We start from the raw sequence: 24860 nt of genomic DNA on the forward strand, positions 1-24860 counted from the left end.
AGTTTACTTAATTCCATATGTGAAATCTACTTAAAAAATGTGTGTGCAAAAACTTTTATTAGGAAAATTAATAAAATCTTAGTGTTTTTTTCAGTGAATATAAATACTGGCAAATGCGCATGTGCAATCTGTGCGTACAAAGTACACGCGGTTACACATATCAAAAGTTTTAAAAACATGTGAATTTTAACACTTCAGGCAGCTTCATATACCACAAACACGATTGTTAAATTAAACACAATATGCAATGAAGTCACAATCGTGTTGCATTGTGGTATATGAAGCTGCCTGACGTGTACACTTGAAGTAGACTCGGTCAAAATCGAGGGAGCGAGGGTCTGTCCATATAAGCTTCCCTCGTCCACTTGGCAGGGATTCCCCTGAGAGGAAGTGCTTAGGGAAGTTCACAAGTGTGTGTCTAAAAGTGGAGTGGAACGCAGCCCAGGTGTGTGTGTTCATCTGAGCCTCATTGGTTCGTCACCACTCGTCAATGTCAAAATATTTGAGATAACTAATTAAATCAAAGTACCCCCCTCAATGTAAATATTCCTGTTTTATTGTCTAATTTTTGTATTTCTTTTCTTGCACAGAATGAGCCGGGACCCGAGTCATGACAGTATGTCAAACTTGTTGTTTTAATAAAAACATATTCATTTTAGTTGTAACATGACTTAACCAGACGATGGCTAATAAACCTACAGTATGTTAGTGTGTTATTCATCACCTTGTTAAGTTTTAGTTTTGTTATGTAAAGTTTTTCTCTGCTCCTCAAGTTAGGCTTCTATAATTTGTGACTACTAAGTAAGTGGTGAATTTGATGATATTTTAGCCTAGAAACACAGCAGAAACATATTTATGGTCTATCAAATTGTGTTATAGTGTCTACATTTTTTCTCCTTTTCATTTTTAGAGATTGCCGGGAGATCTCACACTGGGCCGTATGTCAGAGCCACAGCTCAGAGTGGAGGTCATGTGACCGCACCTGTGCTCTATAACAGTACAATAAAAGGCGATGTCCACATCACACATAATGCACCTGGTAAGTAATAGTAAGGGGGGTGGGCGTGGTACTCTGGGTTCGGGACAAAATTCCAAGCCTGGAGCCCTCCCCCGGACAGCACGCAAAATATGTATAAACTGTACTCTATTTAATTTGATGTAAGCGTGAACTTGTGAAATGCCCGGAAAACAACCCATTCAAACGAACGTGTGTAGACCTTGTTAGATACTTTATCTTTACTTTTTGTAATGATTATGATTGATTTTTGCTTGGTGCAGTCCCGAAAAGTTGCTGTGTGGCGTTCTGCACCTCTAATAAGTTAAATCTGAAGTTTTATACTGCCGAATAACAGACAGAGCCGATCGTCAATTCCCAAAGTCTGTGCAACATGTCCATCATTTGACACTATAAAACCCCTGTGCGACCGGACCGAGGCCTGGAAGGCCATCACTGGTGTGTCACATTGGGTCATAAACACAATTCAACAAGGTTATTCGCTCCAATTCGCCTGCAAACCACCCCACTTCGCGGGCATATTACATACAACCCCAAATCAGAAAAAGTTGGGACAGTAAAGCATTTACCACTTTGTAATGTTGCCATTCCTTTTCACAACACTTAAAAGACGTTTAGGGACTGAAGACACCAAGTGATGAAGTGTTTCAGGTGTAATTTTGTCCCATTCTTCCTGCAAACAAGTATTAAGGTGGGCAACAGTACGGGGTCTTCGTTGACGCATTTTGCGCTTCAAAATGTGCCACACATTCTCTATTGGAGACAGGTCGGGACTGCAGGCAGGCCAGTCAAGTACCCGTACCCTCTTCCTCCGCAGCCAGGACTTTGTAATGTGTGCAGAATGTGGTTTTGCATTGTCTTGTTGAAATATGCATGGACGTCCCTGGAAAAGATGTCTTCTTGAAGGCAGCATATTATGCTCCAAAATCTCTATGTACTTTTCAGCATTAATGGTGCCTTCACAGAAGTGCAAGTTATCTTTGCCAATGGCACTGACACAACCCCATACCATGACAGACCCTGGCTTTTGGACTTGTTGCTGGTAACAGTCTGGATGATCCTTTTCTTCTTTGGTCCGGAGCACACGGCGTCCATTCCTCCCAAAAAACACCTCAAATACTGATTCATCTGACCACAGTACACGTTTCCACTGTGTGATGGTCCATCCCAGATGCCTCGAGCCCAGAGAAGTCGACGGCGCTTCTGGACACTGTTAACATAGGGCTTCCTTTTGGCACAGTACAGTTTTAACTGGTATTTGTGGATGTAACTACGTATTGTGGTACTTGACAAAGGTTTGCCAAAGTAGTCCTGAGCCCATGTGGTGATATCGCTTATAGATGAATGACGATTCTTGATGCAGTGCCGCCTGAGGGATCGGAGATCACGGTTGTTCAGCTTAGGCTTGCGCCCTTGTCCTTTACGCACTGAAATTCCTCCAGATTCCTTGAATCTTTTTATTATGTTATGCACTGTTGAATGTGAAATATCCAAATCTCTTCCTATCTTTCTTTGAGGAACATTGTTTTTAAACATTTCAATAATTTTCTCACGTATTTGTTGGCAAATTGGCGATCCTCTGCCCATCTTTGCTCCTAAAGGATTAGACCTTTCTTGGATGCTGCTTTTGTACCAAATCATAATTGACATCACCTGTTTCAAATCACATCATTATTTAACCATTTTACCTCATTACTAGCCCTAAATTGCTCCTGTCCCAACTTTTTTTGAAATGTGTTGCAGGTCTGAATGACAGGAAAGGATGCATATTTCCAAATGACATGAAGTTGACCAGACAAAACATAAAATATTTTGTGTTCATATTGTCTGCAATGAAATACAAGTCAAAGTAAATTTAGAAATCCTTGCTTTTTTTTATATTTGCGTTTTCCATACTGTCCCAACTTTTTCTGATTTGGGGTTGTACTTCAGTGGAGAACAACGTGTCTCACGTCCAAAAAAACCGAAGTGCAGAGATTTCTGGAAAAAGGGGCCTTTTTCAGGCTTTTTCAGCCGCTATTTCCTCGTTCCCAAAAAGGATGGTGGTCCCAGACCCATCCTAGATCTCAGACATCTGAACAAGGCCCTTATCAAACGGCTTTTCAGAATGTTAACAATGAAACATATCATTGCGCAGGTCCGCCCGATGAATTGGTTCTTCTCAGTAGATCTGAAAGATGCATACTTTCATATCCAAGTTATCCCGCGTCATAGGCCATTCTTGAGATTTACCCTCGATGGAAAATCTACCAATACACAGTCCTACCATTCGGTCTGTCTCTGGCCCCCCGCACTTTTACGAAGTGCATGGACGCAGCCATTTCCCCTTTAAGACAAACAGGAATGTGCATTTTGAACTACCTCGATGACTGGCTCATTCTGGCGATTTGAATTTCACAAATCTGTGCGTCTCATCCAACTAGAATTCCTGGGACTCAGAATAAACACAGCCAAAAGCCTGTTGCTTCCCAGGTAGAGAATCTCTTTCCTGGGAGCGATTTTAGACTCAAATGAGGGTGTGGCTGTCGAACAAACGTGCTTTGACTATCCAGCAGTTTGCACAGTTGTTCAAAACAGGAACCAACAGACCCCTAAGAACCTTTCAGAGGATGCTGTGCCTTATGGCCTCAGCCTCCCCAGTTCTTCCGCTGGGTATGCTGCACATGCGTCCCCTGCAGTACTCTACGAGGCAGGGGTGAACTTGGGGACAATCTCACAACGAAGGGCGGACACCACGGACGCCTCCAACACGGGTTGGGGTGCTCTGTGCGAGGGCAAACCGGCCTTCGGCTCGTGGTCAGTCGCGGAGTTCTGGTTGCACATAAACTGCCTAGAAATGCTGGCGGTAGTGCTAGCCCTCAAGACCTTCCTTCCTCATCTTTCGGTCTCCATGTCTTGGTTCGCACAGACCACACAATTGTAGGTTTCCTACATAAACCGCCAGGGCAGGCTCAGATCGAGACGACTCAACTAGATGGTCAGAAGTCTCCTCTAATGGGCAGAAGGCAACCTGCATTCGCTGAGAGCAGTGCATGTGTCGGGGAAAATGAAGCAGGGAGCGGACATGCTCTCCAGGGGCCTCGTGTTCCCAGGGGAATGGACCCTCCATCCCCAGATGGTTCAAATGATATGGGAAGTTTACGGGAGGCCAGAGGTCGACCTCCTTGCCTCCGAAGACAACGCTCATTGCCCAATATATTTTTCAAAGAGCAAGGATGCGCTGGCCCACCCATGGCTCAGCCGCCTGCTTTATGCCTTCCCTCTAGTTCTGCTCCTTCCCCAAGTCTTGAAAAGCCAATCCCGCTGAGGAAAGACCTCCTTTCTCAAGTAAACAAGACAATCTGGCACACCCACCCCAAACTGTGGGCGCTACATGTTTGGCCACTCAAAGGGCGCTCAGCGACCTACCAGCTAATGCTATGAGCACCATGAGTGAAGCTAGAGCTCCTTCAACCAGGCGTCTCTAAGCTCTCAAATGGTCTGTGTTTTCTGATTGGTGTTCAACCAGAAGCCAGAAACCATTATCATGTGATGTATCACAGATACTCAAGATTTACATGAGACTGGCAGAAACTAACCCTTTAAAATGGAAAGCCACTATTTTAGGTTGCAATAATATTTCACAATATTACTATTTTTTTCTGTATTTTTAATCAAATGCAGTCTTGGTGAGCATGAGAGACTTCTTTCAAAAATGTTGACCAGTACTGTATGCATGTATGAAATGTGTACATTTTTCAATATTAATTGTCTCTAATGTTCTCCAGGTGTTTCTGGGCATCGCACACAAACACAAACCTCAGGTGACTGATGGATTTTATAGTAATATGTTACCTTAGTATTTTCCTCCTGGTCTGACATTTCTTACTAATCAGAATGTCTAAAATCCACTAACTCTTTGTGCATTGATCATTTCTACAGATATCAGCTCAGTGATTGACAAATATAAGGAGCTGATCTGCAGTGAGTATCAGTATGTGAGAGAGTATAACTCACTGCCTGGTGAACAGGTGCTGCTGTCTGAGCGCTTCACACAGCCGCTGATCATTCAGAGACACAGAGATCAGAAAGAGAGAGAAGAAGACATCCGCTCCAGCTCCAGGAGCAGTGATCAATCTGTTCGTCTGAACCGTCTGTTCGATCCAGATAACCACAGAATCAGCCCTAGAGCTGTTATACTGCAGGGGAACTCTGGGAACGGGAAATCCTTCACTGTGCAGAAGATCATGATGGACTGGGCATCTGGTGACCTCTACAAACAGCGGTTCAATATTGTGTTCAACTTAAAATGTAAGGAAATAAATCGCATATCTGGAGAAAAGAGTTTGGAGGAGATCTTGAGCTACAGCTGCAGTTTAACATCAGATCAGATCTCACAGGTTTTACAAGAGACGCCAGAGAAGATGCTTTTCATCGTTGACGGATTTGACGAGCTGAGACTCACTCAGGACGATCATCCCAAGTCACCGCACACTGACCTGAATAAAAGAGCCCCACCTGAGGTCACTCTTTGTGCCCTTTTGAGGGGTCGAATCCTGCCAGAGTCCTTCCTGCTGGTCACCACCAGATCTACAGCTACAGACACACTGAGTAAACTGCTCAAAGCACCTCAGAGATTCACTGAGATCATGGGGTTTTCAAGTGAAGGGGTTGAGAAGTACTTCCAGGGATTCTTCCGGAATGAGGAATTCTTCAGGAAGGCTTATGAGTATGTGAAGGCAAATGAAACCCTCATCACCGCCTGCTCCATCCCTGTTATCTGCTGGATCATCTGCACAGTTATGCGAGAGAGATTCAGTGATGGTTCAGATTTAACAAGCGGCCTTGAAACCACGACCTCCATCTACGCTGACTTTGTGTCCACTCTACTGGAGCATCACTGCCAGGGTTTGAGTCATTCCGTCCTGGCCCTGCTGAGGAGTCTGGGTCAGCTGGCAGAGAAAGGGATGCTGGAACAGCAAGTCTTGTTGGATGAGAAGATGGTTAAGGAAACGGTTGCAGACCCTGCTGGCAGTCCGTTCCTGAGTAAGTTCCTCTTTAAGAGGAGAGTCCACCAGGAGATGATGTTCAGTTTCATGCATCTCAGCTTTCAGGAGTTCTTCACTGCTCTGTATTACGTCTCACTGGATGGAAACGAGTTTAAGAAGAAATTCACAAACGTGCGTTTGAAGGGACAATTTGCAGCTGTGGTGAAGTTTCTTTTCGGTCTAATGAATGAGGAAGTTAGGCACACACTTAAGAAGAAACACAGTGTGTGTGTTCATCCAAACACACAGAACATTCTGAAAGACTGGCTCTTCCAACACAAGGATTCTCTCGAGACTCTTCATCATCTCTTTGAGCACCATGAAGAAAGCTTTGTGAAAGAAGTTCTGACAGAAAAGAGTAAAGTTTCGTTTCAGGATACACCTCTAAGAAGAATCGACTGCTGGGCGCTGCTGTACTGCGGTCAGTGCTGTCAGAGTATGAAACAACTGAGTCTCTATAGATGCGATTTAACATCTGAAAAACTGGCTATGATCCTGCCTGTACTCCACAAGTTTGAGGAATTAAAGTAAGTATCCAAAACGAACCCTCAGTGAACTTAAAATGTAGGTGTAATAAGTCGACAAATACCTTTAAAAATTGCTGCTTTTTGTGATGTAAAAAAATACACATCGGTAAAATCATGTCAGATCTTTTCCACCGTTAATTGTGAATGTATGCAACAAACAAAAGGAAACTTAAGGGGGGTGGGAGGGTGCATAAACAGGCACACCTTTTTAAAATGAGCGCGTTACTACACTATAGCCAAAAGTATTGTGCCGCCCCTCCAAATCACTGAGTTCAGGTGTTCAATCTCTTCATGGCCACAGGTGTATAAATTAAGCTCTAGGCCTGCAGACGCTTCTACACACATTAGTGAGAGAATGGGCCGCTCTCAGGAGCTCAGAGAACTCAAGTGTGGTACCGTGATCAGTTTCCACCTGTGCAATAAGTCCATGCGGGACATTTCCTCACTACTAAATATTGCAAAGCGTAGGATGCAGTGGGGTAAAGCGTGCCGCCACTGGACTCTAGAGCAGTGGAGACGTAAGTATATTCCCATTAATATTTAAATTTTTAGCACACCAGGGTGACTATGAGCATGAAACTGTCCAGCCATGACTTCCTGTCCCACAGGAGTATAAATATGAGGAAACACATCATCATCACAATGAACAAAACCACAGAATATAGTTCTGATGTGCAGCTGATGAGTGTTGAGCTTCACAATATTGAAAGTGTCTGTAAAGTATCCCCATTTCCACCATCAGGGCAATAATTCAGAAGTTCAATCAACTAAAGATGTTCTGAATCTGGAAGAGGACGTGTGTGTGTGTGTTTATGTGTGTGTGTGTGTGTGTGTGTGTGTGTGTGTGTGTGTGTGTGTGTGTGTGTGTGTGTGTGTGTGTGTCGTCCTAATGCACGAGAGGAGGACAAACACTCTCACAGGGTCACAGATGGAGAAGTGCAGAGATTAGTTGAGTCTTGGGGTCAGAAAGACTAAAATAATGACCAAACAGCTCCTACATCAGCTCATGGTGTTCGGGAGGGTTTGAAGAACAATCCTCCTCGCTCATCTAGACACAAACTCCAGCATATTCAGCTCAGACACGACTGGAGCTTCAGACGGACCTGCTTCTGTGGTCACATGACACTAAAACAAGAGCTTTTGGGCAGAAAACACACCAGATGGGATATAAAGACCCCATGCCCTCGGTTAAATACACCGCTGGATCTTTAATGCTGAAGCCTATTTTTTTGTTGGAGGTCCTGGACTTCTTCTTCAGACACATGGCATCATGGATTCTAGCAAACACAGCAGATAAAACATCAAAGTCAACACAGAAATGTGTGACTGAGCACAGAATGAAGGCCGTCCCAGTCCCTGAGCTGAACCCTATAGAGAACTGAAGAGAAGAGCTGGAATCTGAAGGGTCTGAGAGATTCTGTGTGGAGGAATGATCTCTGATCTCCAAACTCATCAGGCATTACAGGAGAAAACTAACAGCAAACAGTGTTTAATAAAAGGTGCCAATAATTATGGCCAACGTGATTTGGAGAAAAGCATTTATTTCATAATGAGATTTACCCCACTTTCAATTCTTTTACTTCAATGAAAGGTTCGATTTTTGTGATTATTTTGAATGAAAGATCAAAAGGATAAACAATGCAGATTTATTTTCACAGCCATCTTTGATCATATTTACCAGAGGTGCCAATAACTCTGACCGTGACTGAACCTTCCCACTTTTGACATTTTCAACCTATATATGAAAAAAAGCTGTTAAAGGATTAGTTCACTTCAAAATGAACATCTCCTGATGATTTCCTCACCCCATCTCCATTGGTTCCCATTGAAGTCCATTATGTGGAGAAAAATCCTGGAATGTTTTCCTCAAAAACTTCATTTCTTTTCCACTGAAGAAAGAAACACATGAACATCTTGGATGAGATGGAGTGAGGACATGATCAGGAGATGTTCATTTTGAAGTGAACTAATCGTGTAAAGGATGATGTTTTATTTATTTATCTGACTTTAACAACTTAACAACAACTTTAACATAGTTTTAGTGAAAAGAGGCTAATTCAAACAACGCTCCAAATCTCCATCCACAGGTCTGAGGACAGTTCCTCAGTTCACTCCTAGTTTTCAATCTGTGGCTTAAAATTGAATAAAGGGCCTAAAAATAAAGACATGAGATGTTATTTAGAGATCATGATGAAATTTGCCCAGTGATGTATAAGCAGATTAATTTATGCTTCTTGTGAGGAAAAAAATATAATACTGACTTTAAACGATTAGTTCACTTCAAAATGAACATCTCCTGATAGTTTCCTCACCCCAACTCATCCAAGATGTTCATGTCTTTCTTTCTTCAGTGGAAAAGAAATGAAGTTTTTTGAGGAAAACATTCCAGGATTTTTCTCCTCATAATGGACTTCAATGGGAACCAACGGCTGAAGGTCCAAATCAATGCAGTTTCAGAGGAAGAGCTTCAGACTCTCTGACCGATCCCAGAGGAATAGAGTCTGATCTAGACAAACCATCGGCCACATTTACAACACAAATAAACATTTATACACTTTTTAACCGCCGTATGACGTCATCACGTTGGAAAGGTTGCTGGGTAAATTTCATCCTGATCTCAAAATAACATCTCATGTCTTTATTTCTAGGCCCTTTTTCCATTTTTAGCCACAGATTGAAAACTAGGAGTGAACTGAGTGACTGTCCTCAGACCTGTGGATGGAGATTTGGAGCGTTGTTTGAATTAGCCTCTTTTCACTAAAACTATGTAAATATGATGATATAACTTATATCATGTATAAAAAAATGCACCTGAACCCAACTTGGTTTTGTATATCTACACTTTTTGATATATATTTCTCAGTATAAGCATGTTAAGTGTAAAACACAAATGTATAATCTCATTAAGCGATAGTATATACTATATAAGGGGTGTATTACATGTATGTGCAGATTGCTTTCTTCTGATGTTTAATTATGCGTTAAAGATTGCTTTAATCTGTTGATTTGATTCAGAATTATGTTTTACTCTTAGAAGGTTCAGTATCATACAGAGAACATGACGTCATGAGGAGCGGGAACTGGTGATTTGTTAGTTAAAGGTAGGGTAGGTAAGTAGGTAACTTTTTTTCCAAATTTGTTTAAACTTTCTTTATATATCAATACATAATTAAAATGTTAGTACTCTGAAAAAGAAAATATAAAAATTGAGTGTCTGTAGACCTCTCACGACTGTTTTAAAGACAGCTCATTATTTCCATTCACTCCACCTTCTCCCTTCTGGGCTCTTTCCAAAGCCACGCCCCCAAAACACATGAACAGCTGGAAGACGCATTATTTACCTGAGACGAGCGGAGAAGAAGTGCATGTAGTGACATCATGTCAGAATCACATCTAATAAAAAATCAAACTTTATCATTATGAATATAAACAAATAAGATGTCTTTTAGTACTCACTCTCAAGCTAGAATACCGATACTGGTAAAGTTTAAAATACACACACAACACAGTGTCTATGACACACACAGATACAAGATAAAAACATCAGTAAACATAGGTAGAGAATATAAAAACAAACCAAAGGCCGAAATAAACGTGCAGGTAAAGTTCCCGGTGAACATGGTAGAAGAGTTTAGACAGAGGGTAGCAGCTAAAGCTAACTTAGTTCTAAAAAAAGTTCCTGGATGCGGTGTACTAGCTTTTACACATGCATTTTGTTATCTAAAGTTACATTTTGCGAAATTCAACATGACAGCGATCAACTTGAGCTAAGCATATTGAGTATTTATCATCTCTACTAATAGCTCGCTAAGTTTATAACATTGTAACTTTATGCTAAGTAATGTTATGTTAGCTATATTAGGCAGCTACGTGGGCTAGTGAGACATGCTTCATGAAAACATAAACCAAAAAATGTATAATCAAAATGAAAGATTACCTGTCCAGCAGAAATACAGCCAAATACAATACAAATACAAATAATGTGGGCAGATCCTGTAGCAAAAGCGGTGGTAGCCATGGTAACGAGAGAGAGTGACAGTCGCCCAAGCCAATCACTTGTTTCGTCCCGGACAAAAATAATGAGCAGTGTTTATTGCAGATTAAAAAGTCTAGAGTCACTGGATTTTTATACTCTCTTTTTCAGAGTACTTACATTTTAATTATTTATTGACATATAAAGAAAGTTTAAACAAATTTGGACAAAAGTGTTTTAGATCATTCTTACCTATCCTACCTTTAAAGATAAAGAATTGTAAAGTCTGTTTTAAGAGCAGGTTGAGAAGGAAAGAAGAACAGTGTTCAAACGTTTATTAGTTTACAAATAATGTGTTATGAATGCAGCTATGATTTAGGATTGCTGTATGTCAAGTTGTCTAGAGATTTGACTTCTGTAGATGTTTCTTAGACAGTTTGCTTTCTGACATGAACTCTGGCTTTGTAAAAGACATTAAACTACAGCTTAGGTGAGGATTTAAGTTTATCTTAAAGGGGTCATGAACTGTTTTATTGTTTTATAATGTTTCCTGTAGTGCACTTATAATGTTAGTATGATTTTTACATCAAAAATTATTTTGAAATAAAAGCATTTTTCCTATACCCTGATTTTAACTCTTTGTTTGCTCACTAATATATATAAATATAAATACCCCATGATATATCATGTTTAAAGGGTAACTTCAGTGATTAGCATTAAAGGTCCCGTTTTTCCTGTGTTTTTGAAGCTTTGATTGTGTTTACAGTGTGCAATATAACATGTGTTCATGTTTCACATGTAAAAAAACACAGTATTTTTCACACAATTTACATATCTGTATACCGCTGTTTTCACTGTCCTAAAAACGGCTAGAGGATTTCCTTGTTCTATGAAGTCCCTCCTTCAGAAATACGTAACAAGTTCTGATTGGGCCAGCGGTTCCCGTGTTGTGATTGGACAGCAGCTTAGCGCACGTTGCCCGTAAAGGTCACGCCTCTTACCATAATGGGGAGATGCATGTGCTTAAACTACAGCGTCCCTGAAGGCCAAACAAAGGTGATTTGACTCCGGGATGAAAATAACAGCGTCTCGATGACATGCGACAAACACACTCTACGAACACAACACTTCCTCTTCTCCACGAGGGAGCAACAAGACCACGCCCCCTTTTTTGCGTGTTCTTATGGGCGGAGTTTAGTCAACAAACTGTTCTACTGACGTCATTAAAGCAGGAAGTGCAGGGATGTAGAACAAACCGGCCGTTCGCTGTAGGCTTTGAAAGGGAACTTCTGTTAAATAAAATATCTCGCTTGGCATTGAACTTTGAGCTTTATAATTTTACAGGTATTATTTATGCTCTAACAGCAACATTACACACTAACTAAAGTTTGAAAAATGGGATCATGAAGAACAGGACCTTTAAGGTTTGTATCAGTAGAAACCCGGTAGTATATTCAAATGATCGTACTTTCCCCCCTCATGTTCCCCTGAGACGAGAGAATTACGCACTTTTTTTCTGAACAAAATCCTCAGATGACGCAAATATTAGGGCTGGGTATTGACACAAATTTCACAATTCGATTCGATTTCGATTCAAAAGCTTTCAATTCGATTCTTTTCGATTCAATTCAATATTGATTATTTTGGAAATGTATCAGGTATAATACATGGAACATTTTCTCAAGGAAAACTAATTTCTGAACTAATGTTGTAAACTATGGGAGTCAGTTGATACTACAACCCCAAATCAGAAAAAGTTGGGACAGTATGGAAAACGCAAAAAAAAAAAAAAGAAGTGATTTCTAAATTTACTTTGACTTGTATTTCATTGCACACAATATGAACACAAAATATTTCATGTTTTGTCTGGTCAACTTCATGTCATTTGTAAATATGCATCCTTTCCTGTCATTCAGACCTGCAACACATTTAAAAAAAAGTTGGGACAGTAAAGCATTTACCACTTTGTAATGTTGCCATTCCTTTTCACAACACTTAAAAGACTTTTAGGGACTGAAGACACCAAGTGATGAAGTGTTTCAGGTGTAATTTTGTCCCATTCTTCCTGCAAACAAGTCTTAAGGTGGGCAACAGTACGGGGTCTTCGTTGTTGCATTTTGCGCTTCAAAATGCGCCACACATTCTCTATTGGAGACAGGTCGGGACTGCAAGCAGGCCAATCAAGTACCTGTACCCTCTTCCTCCGCAGCCAGGACTTTGTAATGTGTGCAGAATGTGGTTTTGCATTGTCTTGTTGAAATATGCATGGACGTCCCTGGAAAAGATGTCTTCTTGAAGGCAGCATATTATGCTCCAAAATCTCTATGTACTTTTCAGCATTAATGGTGCCTTCACAGAAGTGCAAGTTATCTTTGCCAAGGGCACTGACACAACCCCATACCATGACAGACCCTGGCTTTTGGACTTGTTGCTGGTAACAGTCTGGATGATCCTTTTCTTCTTTGGTCCGGAGCACACGGCGTCCATTCCTCCCAAAAAACACCTCAAATACTGCTTCATCTGACCACAGTACACGTTTCCACTGTGTGATGGTCCATCCCAGATGCCTCCGAGCCCAGAGAAGTCGACTGCGCTTCTGGACACTGTTAACATAGGGCTTCCTTTTGGCACAGTACAGTTTTAACTGGCATATGTAGATGTAACTACGTATTGTGGTACTTGACAAAGGTTTGCCAAAGTAGTCCTGAGCCCATGTGGTGATATCGCTTCTAGATGAATGACGATTCTTGATGCAGTGCCGCCTGAGGGATCGGAGATCACGGTTGTTCAGCTTAGGCTTGCACCCTTGTCCTTTACGCACTGAAATTCCTCCAGATTCCTTGAATCTTTTAATTATGTTATGCACTGTTGAATGTGAAATATCCAAATCTCTTCCTATTTTTCTTTGAGGAACATTGTTTTTAAACATTTCAATAATTTTCTCACGTATTTGTTGGCAAACTGGTGATCCTCTGCCCATCTTTGCTCCTAAAGGATTAGACCTTTTTTTTGGATGCTGCTTTTGTACCAAATCATAATTACAATCACCTGTTGACATCACCTGTTTCAAATCACATCATTATTTAACCATTTTACCTCATTACTAGCCCTAAATTGCTCCTGTCCCAAGTTTTTTTTAAATGTGTTGCAGGTCTGAATGACAGGAAAGGATGCATATTTACAAATGACATGAAGTTGACCAGACAAAACATGAAATATTTTGTGTTCATATTGTCTGCAATGAAATACAAGTCAAAGTAAATTTAGAAATCACTTCTTTTTTTTATTTATTTGCGTTTTCCATACTGTCCCAACTTTTTCTGATTTGGGGTTGAACATTAGCCTACTAATATTGAAGGTAAAAATTAACTGGTTTGTTTACAAACACTTAAATGACACTAAATTATGTTTTTTTTAAATATAATAATTAGATTAGATTAGATTCAACTTTATTGTCATTACACAAGTACAAGTACAAGGCAACGAAATGCAGTTAATAAAGTTATAATATTAACTTTACAATTACATAATCATAATTCTACTCCAATTTGTTTTTAAAAAAAAATATAAAAATTTAAAGGGTGGCATAAAAACTTGCCAGATTTATTAAATATTGAAGAACATTGACAATGAATATTTTATGTAATGTGGTGCATATAATTAGCAAAATGCTCCTCTCTAGAGTAATTTTTTCTAGCAGACTAACGAGTTTATGGACACTGGATATGGTTTGTCTGAGGTAAATGTGACGTTACGTGACATTGTTTACATGTAAGCCGTTTTACTTACATCTTTCTGCGGTTGAAACACTGATTGAGCGATTCTATGTGACATGATACGGATTTCGGTAAGTTGTCCTGTATCTTTTAACACACTTTCAGAAGCTCATTCGTGTTTATTTTGCGCTGTTACTGGTATTAAAGCGGAAGAGAAGATCCGTTCATGTTTGCTCCGCGCTGCTGGTTCTCTTGAGCTGAGCTGCGGCAGAGCGATCTCACGCAATAGCGCCAAAACGGTTATCTTTTTGAATTTCGTAAAAAAAAAAAAAAAAAATAGACTAATCAATTCTTGGGATTTAAGAATCGATATTGTTTTGTAAAAATGAGAATCGATTAAAATCGAGAAATCAATATTTTTTTACCCAGCCCTAGCAAATATCGTAATTTTGCGTCATCGGAGGCTTTTTTGTCCAGAGGCCAGAGACTACAGGAGCTAGTTCTGCATGTTATCGCCCATAGGGGAGAGATCTCACTCACAGAATGTAAATGAGCACAGCCGCTCGGATCGGGTTATCATAACGGAGCGGTGTGGAGCAAAGTGAGTGTTTCAACTTTTGAATGAATTCCTATGAAAGTTAAGCTTCCATATGCATGATCTGAAAACGCTCCAGACTGGACACACGTTGTGAATGACCGCTCTTACCTCAGCTCTGCTCAGCTCTTCTCTCGTGATGAATGAGATCTGACTCCTGCTGAGTCTGTGCCGTGACTCACACTTTATTGAAAAGACACGTTCAGTTTTTAATTGATCCTTCACTAAGCCCAGCCCTCCTTAGTTACTGTTGCTACGCCTGTCAAGCTAGCGCGCCTGGCCCGTCTATTACAGTAAACGCCGGTGTCAGGTGTAAGGACCTCGAATAATTATTTAATTTGTTTCATGTCTTTGTTTATTGTAGATATTTTGCACTAATATAATGTAGAGGATAAATATTGAAAGTCCCAGAAATGATGTATACTGTTGGGGGCGCTGTGAGAAGAAAAGAGTAGTGGGTAAAAAGGGAAAAGAAGAAGCCCAGTTAACACATGTTGTTGTTCGTGTTAAAACTTTCAGCCCCAGAATCTGTCACAGAAAACAAAAGAGAAAAACAACCGGGGCAAATAAATCTACAGAAAAGAAAGGCTGTCGTTGTTATTGTCCAAGGGGGCAACATAAAATTGGTGTTTCTGCTCGGTTGTGACGGATTTCGGGAGGAAGAGAGCAGCAAGTGCGGAGCGGCGAGTGAGTGATGAAACGAGCCGCGAGCCGCGAGTGCAGTGCGAGCTGAGAACGAGCCGCGAATCACGGAGAGAGTGGGCTTTGAAACAGCGGAAAAACAACTGCAAACGTGAGTTAATCTGTTCATTGAGTGGCCATAATGTTGCCTGTGTGGGAAGCTACGCTGGATGAAATAGAGGGTAAATTACTCGAGTTATCTGCTTCGCAACTGAGAGATTTGTGTGAAATGTTAATGCTAAATGTGAGGGAGGATGCGCTGAGAAGACGTATTCTGCAGTATTTAGAGGGAGATTATGTTTTTTCACTTGAAGATGAAGGACTATCTATGTTATTAGATACAAAGGGAAAAATTGACAGTTTGATAAATGTTGACGAAGAGAAAACCGAGAGATCATCCAGTGCAGGAGAGGAAGAAACCAACGAGGGGCAACGAAAAGTTGACCTGGAGCACCACTCTGTGGGCGTTAGTGGAATTGCATCAGAAAAGCCTGTGATAATCACTGCAACAGAATCAGTACGTGCCAGAACAGACCGGAAAATGCCAAATTCATCAGTTTCAGGAGAAAATGTCACACTAGTGCATCCAGTGTACAAAAAAGAACTAAAAATAATTGGACAAATTGGTGAACCTGGCCAGAGAGACAAATTAAACTTTACCAGCCTGGACAGACAGATTCACAGGGCATGCAAAAGGGGTTATGATGAGGGAGAAATTGTTGAGGCAGTCATTCAAGCCATCATCCCAGGTGTCAATTTGAGAAGTTATCTGGAGAGTAGAACAGACTTAACATTGCCTGTCCTTAAACAAATTCTCAGAGCACATTTTATAGAAAAGGATCCAACTGAATTGTATCACTCACTCACACATGCAGTTCAAGAACACAAAGAAACGCCTATCCAGTTCTTAGTTCGAGCCATGGATCTCAGACAGAGGGTTTTGTCAGCATCTGAAAATGTAAAGACAGGATTAAGATATAATTATGAACTAATCCAGAATCAGTTTTTGCAGACAGTTATGACTGGCCTTCATGATGACAGCATATGCACAGATCTAAAACCCTACCTGGAAAACCCATGCGTAGAAGATGAAGTGCTTTTGGAGAAAATTAACATGTCATATAGTCTGGAGCTTGAACAAAAATCAAAGTTCTCAACCACTCGACCAAAAATAGCCAAGGTGGCCACAGTTATGGAGGATGAACAGGCAGATGCTGAACAAGATAAAGGTGTCATTATAAAAAAAGAGAAAGCTCCAAAGCCTAACAACCTGATGGAAAAGCTTGATGCACGAGACAAAGTGATTTGTGAAGCAATCCAGAGCCTTACGTCTCAAGTAGCGAGCCTTGCTCAAACATCACGGCCTCAGACAATCAGAAACAGTAACCAGAGATTCACTCGAAATCAATTTCCACCTGTTCGAGCAAGCACCAGGCGCTGTACCCAATGTGAGCAGTCTAACCCAGAGGGAAGATGTGAACACTGCTACAAGTGTGGCAGCAGTGAGCACTGGGCAGCGGGTTGTCGGAAACGAACTGTAACCAATGTGACGTCAAGTAAGATTGAGATTACATCAGACATCATTGAAAGCTTACCAAGAGCTTGCTTATCTGAAGCACCATGGTCGAACAAACAGGAGAAAACAGCCAGTTTGGTGGGACGCAGATGCTTGGTGCAATGCTCTCTTGGAGGTGTTAATACATCAGTGCTTTGGGACACGGGGTCACAGGTTTCAATTGTGGGCTCGGAGTGGAAGAAAAGACATCTCCCTGACACAGAGGTGAGACCAGTGAGAGAGCTACTTGAAGAGGGAGAACTCAACCTGACAGCGGCGAATGGGACGAGCATACCATATGAAGGCTGGATGGAAGTGGAGTTTTGTCTGTCTGGAAACACTGAGACTGAAGGAGGGGGCACACACCTGCTGGCACCAATTTTCATTGCATCCAGTGAATTGGAGAAACCCATAATCGGCTTTAATGTGATTGAGGAATTGGTCCAAGCTAACGCAGCCCAGCAGATTCCTTTGAGTTTTCTTGTGAACACACTGAGTTCATCTCTGGAAGTTAGCCCTAGGAAAGCAAAAGCCGTTCTGTCACTGCTGAAGAAACGCAAAAACAGCAGCAGCTGTCATATTGCAAGACTTGGACGAAAATCCATAACTCTTCCAAGGTGCGCGAGAGTGAACGTCAGCTGTGGCAAATTGAATAGGACGGTTACCCTTGGAACACACGTGATGCTGGAGCCCAATTCAGAAGTACCCTGGCCTGCAGGTATAAAGGTAAACAAACAGCTTATTCAGATGCCTCAAAATGATAATGACAACATTACAGTGATGGTGGAAAATACCACAGAAGAAGAGGTGACACTTACAACACGGACTGTCCTGGGGTGGTTGCATACAGTGGATGCCATCCATCAGCTGGAAGTGAAACCACCGCCTCCGTCTGAATCCCAATTTCAGGTATCGCAATGTGACAATGACTCAACTCCAGAGATTCCGCTCAGGGTTCAGGAGAGTGAAGGATGGGACCCTCCAGTGGACCTCAGTCACTTACCTGGGGAACAACAGGAGCGTGTGAGACAGCTGTTGAGAGAGAATAGTGGAGTGTTTGCTAAGGATGACTGGGATACTGGATGTATTCAGGATCTTACAATGGACATTCGTTTGAAAGACAACATCCCTGTCCAAAAGACGTACAATGCAATACCACGACCCCTGTACCAAGAGGTGAAGACCCACATACAGAATTTGCTGAGTCAGGGGTGGATCCAAAAGTCGACATCCTCCTATTCCTCGCCGGTAGTGTGTGTGAGAAAGAAGGATGGGAGCTTGCGTCTATGTGTGGACTACCGGCTGCTCAACGAGAAGACATATCCTGACAGGCATCCTATCCCACGAATCCAAGAGATCCTAGAAAATCTCGGGGGGAACTCCTGGTTCACTGTGCTGGACCAGGGTAAAGCCTATCATCAGGGCTTCATTGGTAAAGACAGTAGGGCATACACGGCATTCATAACACCTTGGGGGCGCTACGAGTGGGTACGGATACCTTTTGGCCTCACAAATGCACCTGCCGCTTTTCAGAGGTACATGGAAGAGTGTCTAGGAGAGTTAAGGGATGATATCTGTGTTCCCTATCTTGACGACGTGTTAGTCTTCAGCAAGGACTTCGAACAACACCTAGAGGACTTGAAGAAAGTGCTACAGCGACAGGAGCAGTGTGGTATCAAGCTAAGGCCAAGGAAATGTGACTTTTTTAAGCGAGAAGTCTGCTATGTGGGCCGCATCATCTCTGAACAGGGGTACAGCATGAACCCCAAAGAAAAAGAGGCTGTGCAAGCACTAAAGTGGGAAACACCTAGCACTGTTCGTGAGGTGAGGAAGCTCATGGGTTTCCTTGGTTACTACAGATCATACATTTCTGACTTTGCCAGAATAGCCAAGCCTCTATATGAACTGCTGACAAAGCCCAGCATGTGCAAGACGAAAGGCTCAGGAAAAAGAGGGAACTCATCCTCGCAAGCACCTCCATCACAGCCAGTAGAGTGGACAGGGCGACATCAGGAAGCACTGGAGAAACTGATCGCGGAGTTGTCAAACCCACCCATAATGGCATACCCAGACTTTGAAAAGCCATTTGTCCTTCATGTTGATGCATCAGAAGAAGGGCTAGGAGCCGTACTGTACCAACGTCAGGGAGGCAAACTCCGAGTAGTTGGTTATGGGTCTCGGACTCTGACCCCTGCCGAAAGGAACTACAAGCTGCATTCTGGGAAGTTGGAGTTCCTCTGACTCAAATGGGCGATCACAGAGCGTTTCCGGGATTTCCTGTTTCATGCGCCACATTTCACTGTCTACAGTGATAATAACCCGTTGACATATGTCATGAAAACGGCAAAGCTCAATGCAGCGGGGCAACGGTGGGTTTCTGAGCTGGCAGACTACCGTTTCACTTTGAAATATAGACCAGGAACGGCAAATCGAGATGCAGACTTCTTATCACGGAGATCAGTGCCCATTGAAGTCACAGTCAGAGAGTGTACTCAGGAATGTGAGCCAGAAGTGCTGGGATCAATTGGGGAAGTCCTAAAAGCACAACGACGTGAGGAAGTGGACTGGATATCTGCAATCACTTGCAACATAGATGTCTTACCAGAGGAGCTGAAGGGTGGATCAGAGACCTGTCAACGGCTAACACCGCAGGATATAAGGAGTGCCCAGCTGAGTGATCCAGTCATCAGCCGAGTACTTGATCTGAAACAGAAACAAATCAATCTCAAACACACAGAAAAATTGAGGGAACCGGAAGCTGTGAGACGACTCTTACGAGAATGGCATCGCCTGCAGATTAATGAGGAAGGTATCCTGCAAAGAAAAATAATGACCAGAACTCAGTTAGTTATCCCAGAAAACTTGAAAAGCATGATATACAAGTACTTACATGAAGACATGGCCCACCTAGGTGCCGATCGTATGGTGGCAGCAGCTCGTGCACGTTTCTTCTGGCCGAAAATGAGAGAAGAGATGGAGCATTATGTCACGAGAGTGTGTCGATGCCTAAGACAAAAGAAACCAAACCGGATCACCAGAACTCCAATCCAGAGCATTGAGACAACAGCTCCATTTGAGATGATTTCGATTGATTACCTGCACCTGGAGAAAAGCAGAGGGGGCGCAGAGTATATCCTCGTGGTCATTGACCATTTTTCAAAGTTTGCTCAGGCTTACGCCACCAAAAACAAGTCTGGAAAGACAGCAGCCCGGAAAATCTTTGAAGATTTCATCATGCGCTTTGGTTATCCTGGAAAGATCCACCATGACCAGGGGAGGGAGTTTGAGAACAGCCTGTTCCAAAAGCTACAGAGTTACTGTGGGATTAGGCATTCACGTACAACTCCCTACCATCCCCAAGCTAACCCGGCGGAGAGGTTTAATAGGACATTGTTGGGGATGTTGAGGACCCTAGAGGAAACAGAGAAGTCGAATTGGGCAGAACACCTGAACAAAGTTGTCCACGCCTATAATTCTACTGTGCACGAGTCAACCGGATTTTCTCCATTCTTTCTCCTTTTTGGTCGAGAGCCAGTTCTTCCAATTGATCTGGTGCTCCCCACAAAGCAAGTAAAGAACAGTCAGTCTCACACCGATTATGCTGAAAAGTGGAAAAGGTCTATGCAAGAAGCATACGAGATTGCGAAAAAGAACATGAAGAAGGCTGCTGCAAGGGGGCAAAGAAGTTACAATCGGAAGGCATGGAGTTCTGTCTTGGAAACAGGGGATCACGTGTTGGTGAGGAACCTGTCAGAAAGAGGTGGCCCAGGAAAACTGCGAGCGTTCTGGGAAAAGCAAACGTATGTGGTGAAAGAAAGGAGAGGAAATGGTCCGGTGTATGTAGTTGGACCGTTGGATGTGACTGGAAGGGAAAGAGTGCTGCACCGGAACCTTCTATTGCCTTGTCCTTACCTGGTTGATGAGCAGAGGACACCTGATGTTCGTCTGGAAAGAAAAGGATGTCAGAGGAACAGGTCAAAACAGGGAGCACAACCACAACGAAATACTCACCATGAAAGCACCGACAGTTCCAGCGATGAGGAGATTGACTTGTGGGTTCCAATGCAGGGAGCAGGAACATATCTGGATCCATGTGCAGCAGAATTTCACCCTGGAAGAGAGGAGAGAAACAGGAAACCTGAAAACGAAACTGACATTGAAGAAATCGTTGACGAATCTGTAAACATACCTGACTCAGATAAGTCAGATGAAGAAGTGCTGGGAGATCTTCAAGGGGAGCAGGAGCTGGAGGAAAGATTCGTTGGAGAAGCTGAGCATGAAGATAGTGATGTGGCATCGGAACCTATCAGGAGAACTTCTGCCAGAACCAGGCAACCTAGGAATCTATACACGTACGACACCCTGGGTGAGCCCACGCTTCGACCAGTGAACTGGAGTGTTTGTGGTGGAAATGCTGACGTGAGAACCTGCTGTGTACAATCCCAGCTGAGCACTGATCACCTGAACCTGTATCCTTCATACTAAGTAACACTAGTGAGAGTTGAAAAAGTAATGTTCAAAGTAATAATTTTGTTAAGTGAGTTATAAACAGCTAAGGGTTTTGTAAGTTTACAGTCGTAATAATGCTCTAAAGCAGAGTTATAGTTTGGTCAGCTAAAGGTATATTTGATAGGCTGGATGAAACACTAAGAGATTAATGCAGTACTTAGGTGACATTTGAAATGTGTTAATACATTGTGGAGGTGTAGGTGGTTGTGTCCACTTGTCATTGCAGGATGTTCTGGGGGGCCCACCAGCGAGCCTAAAGACAAGACATCTCTCAACATTCAACAAATCTAAAAGTTTAGATCATTGTTATTATGTCACAGTTGTATGGAAGTAAACTATATTGTTAAGCTGGGAAAAAGCATGTACATTACACTGTAATTGGAACTTACATTTTCAGTATATACCCAGAGATAGTAAATTAAAAATGTTTTGTAACATTTTATTTTTTTTTGTGGGGGAGGGTGTAAGGACCTCGAATAATTATTTAATTTGTTTCATGTCTTTGTTTATTGTAGATATTTTGCACTAATATAATGTAGAGGATAAATATTGAAAGTCCCAGAAATGATGTATACTGTTGGGGGCGCTGTGAGAAGAAAAGAGTAGTGGGTAAAAAGGGAAAAGAAGAAGCCCAGTTAACACATGTTGTTGTTCATTGTAGTAAACGTTGTTTGTACGGGAAGAAGGAGGCGGGAACCGGCGGACATTCAAAATAACTTTTAATTAAACAAACACAAACTAAAATGGCGGCGACAGCCCCTCGCAGACGACTGTCGCCTACATACAAATAAACACAAAATGAAAATAATAAGCTGCAGCCCCTCACGGTCGACTGCAGCAACACATAACAAAACATAAATAAAATACAACATAAAATCCAGGCCTGGTCCTCTCTCGTCCCTCACTGTCGTCGCTCCTCCTTTATAGTCCCTCACTCCTCCGCGAGGGCCGAGATCGCTGCGGCGCGCAGCTGGCGCTCATCCTCCCTGATGAACGCCGCCTCGTCCCGCCCTCACAGTCCCTCGGCCTCGCTGTTCGCCACATTCATGTTAAAACTTTCGGCCCCAGAATCTGTCACAGAAAACAAAAGAGAAAAACAACCGGGGCAAATAAATCTACAGAAAAGAAAAGCTGTTGTTGTTATTGTCCAAGGGGGCAACACAGACATTCCCAAGGAGATAATTAGTCATTTTTGGCGAACAGGTGAAATATCTGAGCAAGCAAGAAAAAAGGGACTGAAGTAAGCAATCGAGGGATATATCCAGGGCATAATATGCAACCGATTAGAGAATAATTTAATCAAAATTGAAGCTAAAGCCTATAGTCCCAGTGCTAGCAGCAGCCGCCTCATACGCTGACCATTAAAATGGGAAACTCACACATTGAGGAACAGCTATGCTCACACACAGCAGGGTAAGTGAAATTAGAAAATAATCTAATAATTATAAATCAAACAGTTTATCCATAAATCTTGTGGAATAAACACAAGACATTAGCCTGACCACTTTGCAATGATATCATTCTCCCGCTTATATTATATATGAAGAGTTCAGATGCAAAAGCCTCTAAAAGCCACTTCGGTCAAAACTGAGCTACCGATACTGAGTGAATGCTCTCCGCATACTTTCAGTTCAAACCCACTAAACCCAGCCTCAGCCCGTTCAGAAGTACCGGTACTGAGGGAGAAACCTCTACAGAGACTGTAAAACCGTTTCCCCAATAAGAATCCTTGGTAAAGTTACACTGAATTATTTCACGTAAGTTAGTCACAAACACTAAGAGGATTTTTCGATGCGGTAGCATGGATCGATAGATATAGCTATAATTTTGCACTACGGTAGAAAAATCTGACAAGGTTGGACAAATCAATGGTGGGCCAGTGATAACCAGTAGCTGTGGCTTTGGGAGTGGCCTCGTTGGGCAGCGAAGCAAGTACATTCTGGGATTTGTTGTCTTCAATCCACATGAGACAAAAAAAAAAAAAAATTATAATTATATCAGAGCCACTCTACAGGGGAGAAAATAAAAACGTATGCAAATGAATGAAAACGTTATATATTTTTTGTTGACTTGTGTACATTATCCCAAATGTTTCCAAGGATGTTTAAATCCAGAGAAATCAAATTTTAACCAGGTCACGGAAGACTTTTACACTATAAAATATGTACTGAGCAAAAAAATGGTTGTTACAACTTTTGTATAAACATTTTCACATTTTGTTGGATTCTACCCAAAATAAGTCAGTCTCATGCGCTTCATTCATTATTTATTATTCTTTTATACATGTTTGTTAAAGTCCTGTATCATTTAATGTAGATCAGGGTTATTAAACTAACTAATACATTTTCATTACTTTAAACAAATTAAAGGTTAATTAAAATCTAATATAATGTATTTTACTTTATTTATTTAAGGCAAAATGAAGGACCAGTGGAGAACCGGCCACAGGGTCATGAAGGACCAGTGGAGAACCGGCCACAGGGTCATGAAGGACCAGTGGAGAACCGGCCACAGGGTCATGAAGGACCAGTGGAGAACCGGCCACAGGGTCATGGAGGACCAGTGGAGAACCGGCCACAGGGTCATGAAGGACCAGTGGAGAACCGGCCACAGGGTCATGGAGGACCAGTGGAGAACTGGCCACAGGGTCATGGAGGACCAGTGGAGAACCGGCCACAGGGTCATGGAGGACCAGTGGAGAACCGGCCACAGGGTCATGGAGGACCAGTGGAGAACCGGCCACAGGGTCGTGAAGGACCAGTGGAGAACCGGCCACAGGGTCATGAAGGACCAGTGGAGAACTGGCCACAGGGTCATGGAGGACCAGTGGAGAACCGGCCACAGGGTCGTGAAGGACCAGTGGAGAACCGGCCACAGGGTCATGAAGGACCAGTGGAGAACTGGCCACAGGGTCATGAAGGACCAGTGGAGAACCGGCCACAGGGTCATGGAGGACCAGTGGAGAACCGGCCACAGGGTCATGGAGGACCAGTGGAGAACTGGCCACAGGGTCATGGAGGACCAGTGGAGAACCGGCCACAGGGTCATGGAGGACCAGTGGAGAACCGGCCACAGGGTCGTGAAGGACCAGTGGAGAACCGGCCACAGGGTCATGGAGGACCAGTGGAGAACCAGCCACAGGGTCATGAAGGACCAGTGGAGAACCGGCCACAGGGTCATGGAGGACCAGTGGAGAACCGGCCACAGGGTCATGAAGGACCAGTGGAGAACCGGCCACAGGGTCATGGAGGACCAGTGGAGA

At 42.5% G+C, this 24860-nt stretch overlaps 1 protein-coding gene across 1 annotated transcript; it reads left to right on the forward strand.

The window, feature by feature from the left end:
* Nucleotides 1-591: 591 nt before the first annotated feature.
* LOC307143132 (NACHT, LRR and PYD domains-containing protein 1 homolog) lies at nt 592-6573 on the forward strand (the record flags this gene model as incomplete). Its single annotated transcript, XM_079844437.1, has 6 exons — nt 592-616; nt 911-1039; nt 3571-3768; nt 3924-4342; nt 4783-4837; nt 4937-6573. 6 exons carry the CDS (start codon nt 592-594, stop codon nt 6571-6573), a joined length of 2463 nt encoding a protein of 820 aa, XP_079700563.1.
* Between the last annotated feature and the right edge of the window lie 18287 nt (nt 6574-24860).

This window comes from Gobio gobio (genome assembly GCF_949357685.1).
Source record: "Gobio gobio genome assembly, chromosome: 19".
Lineage (NCBI taxonomy): Eukaryota > Metazoa > Chordata > Actinopteri > Cypriniformes > Gobionidae > Gobio > Gobio gobio.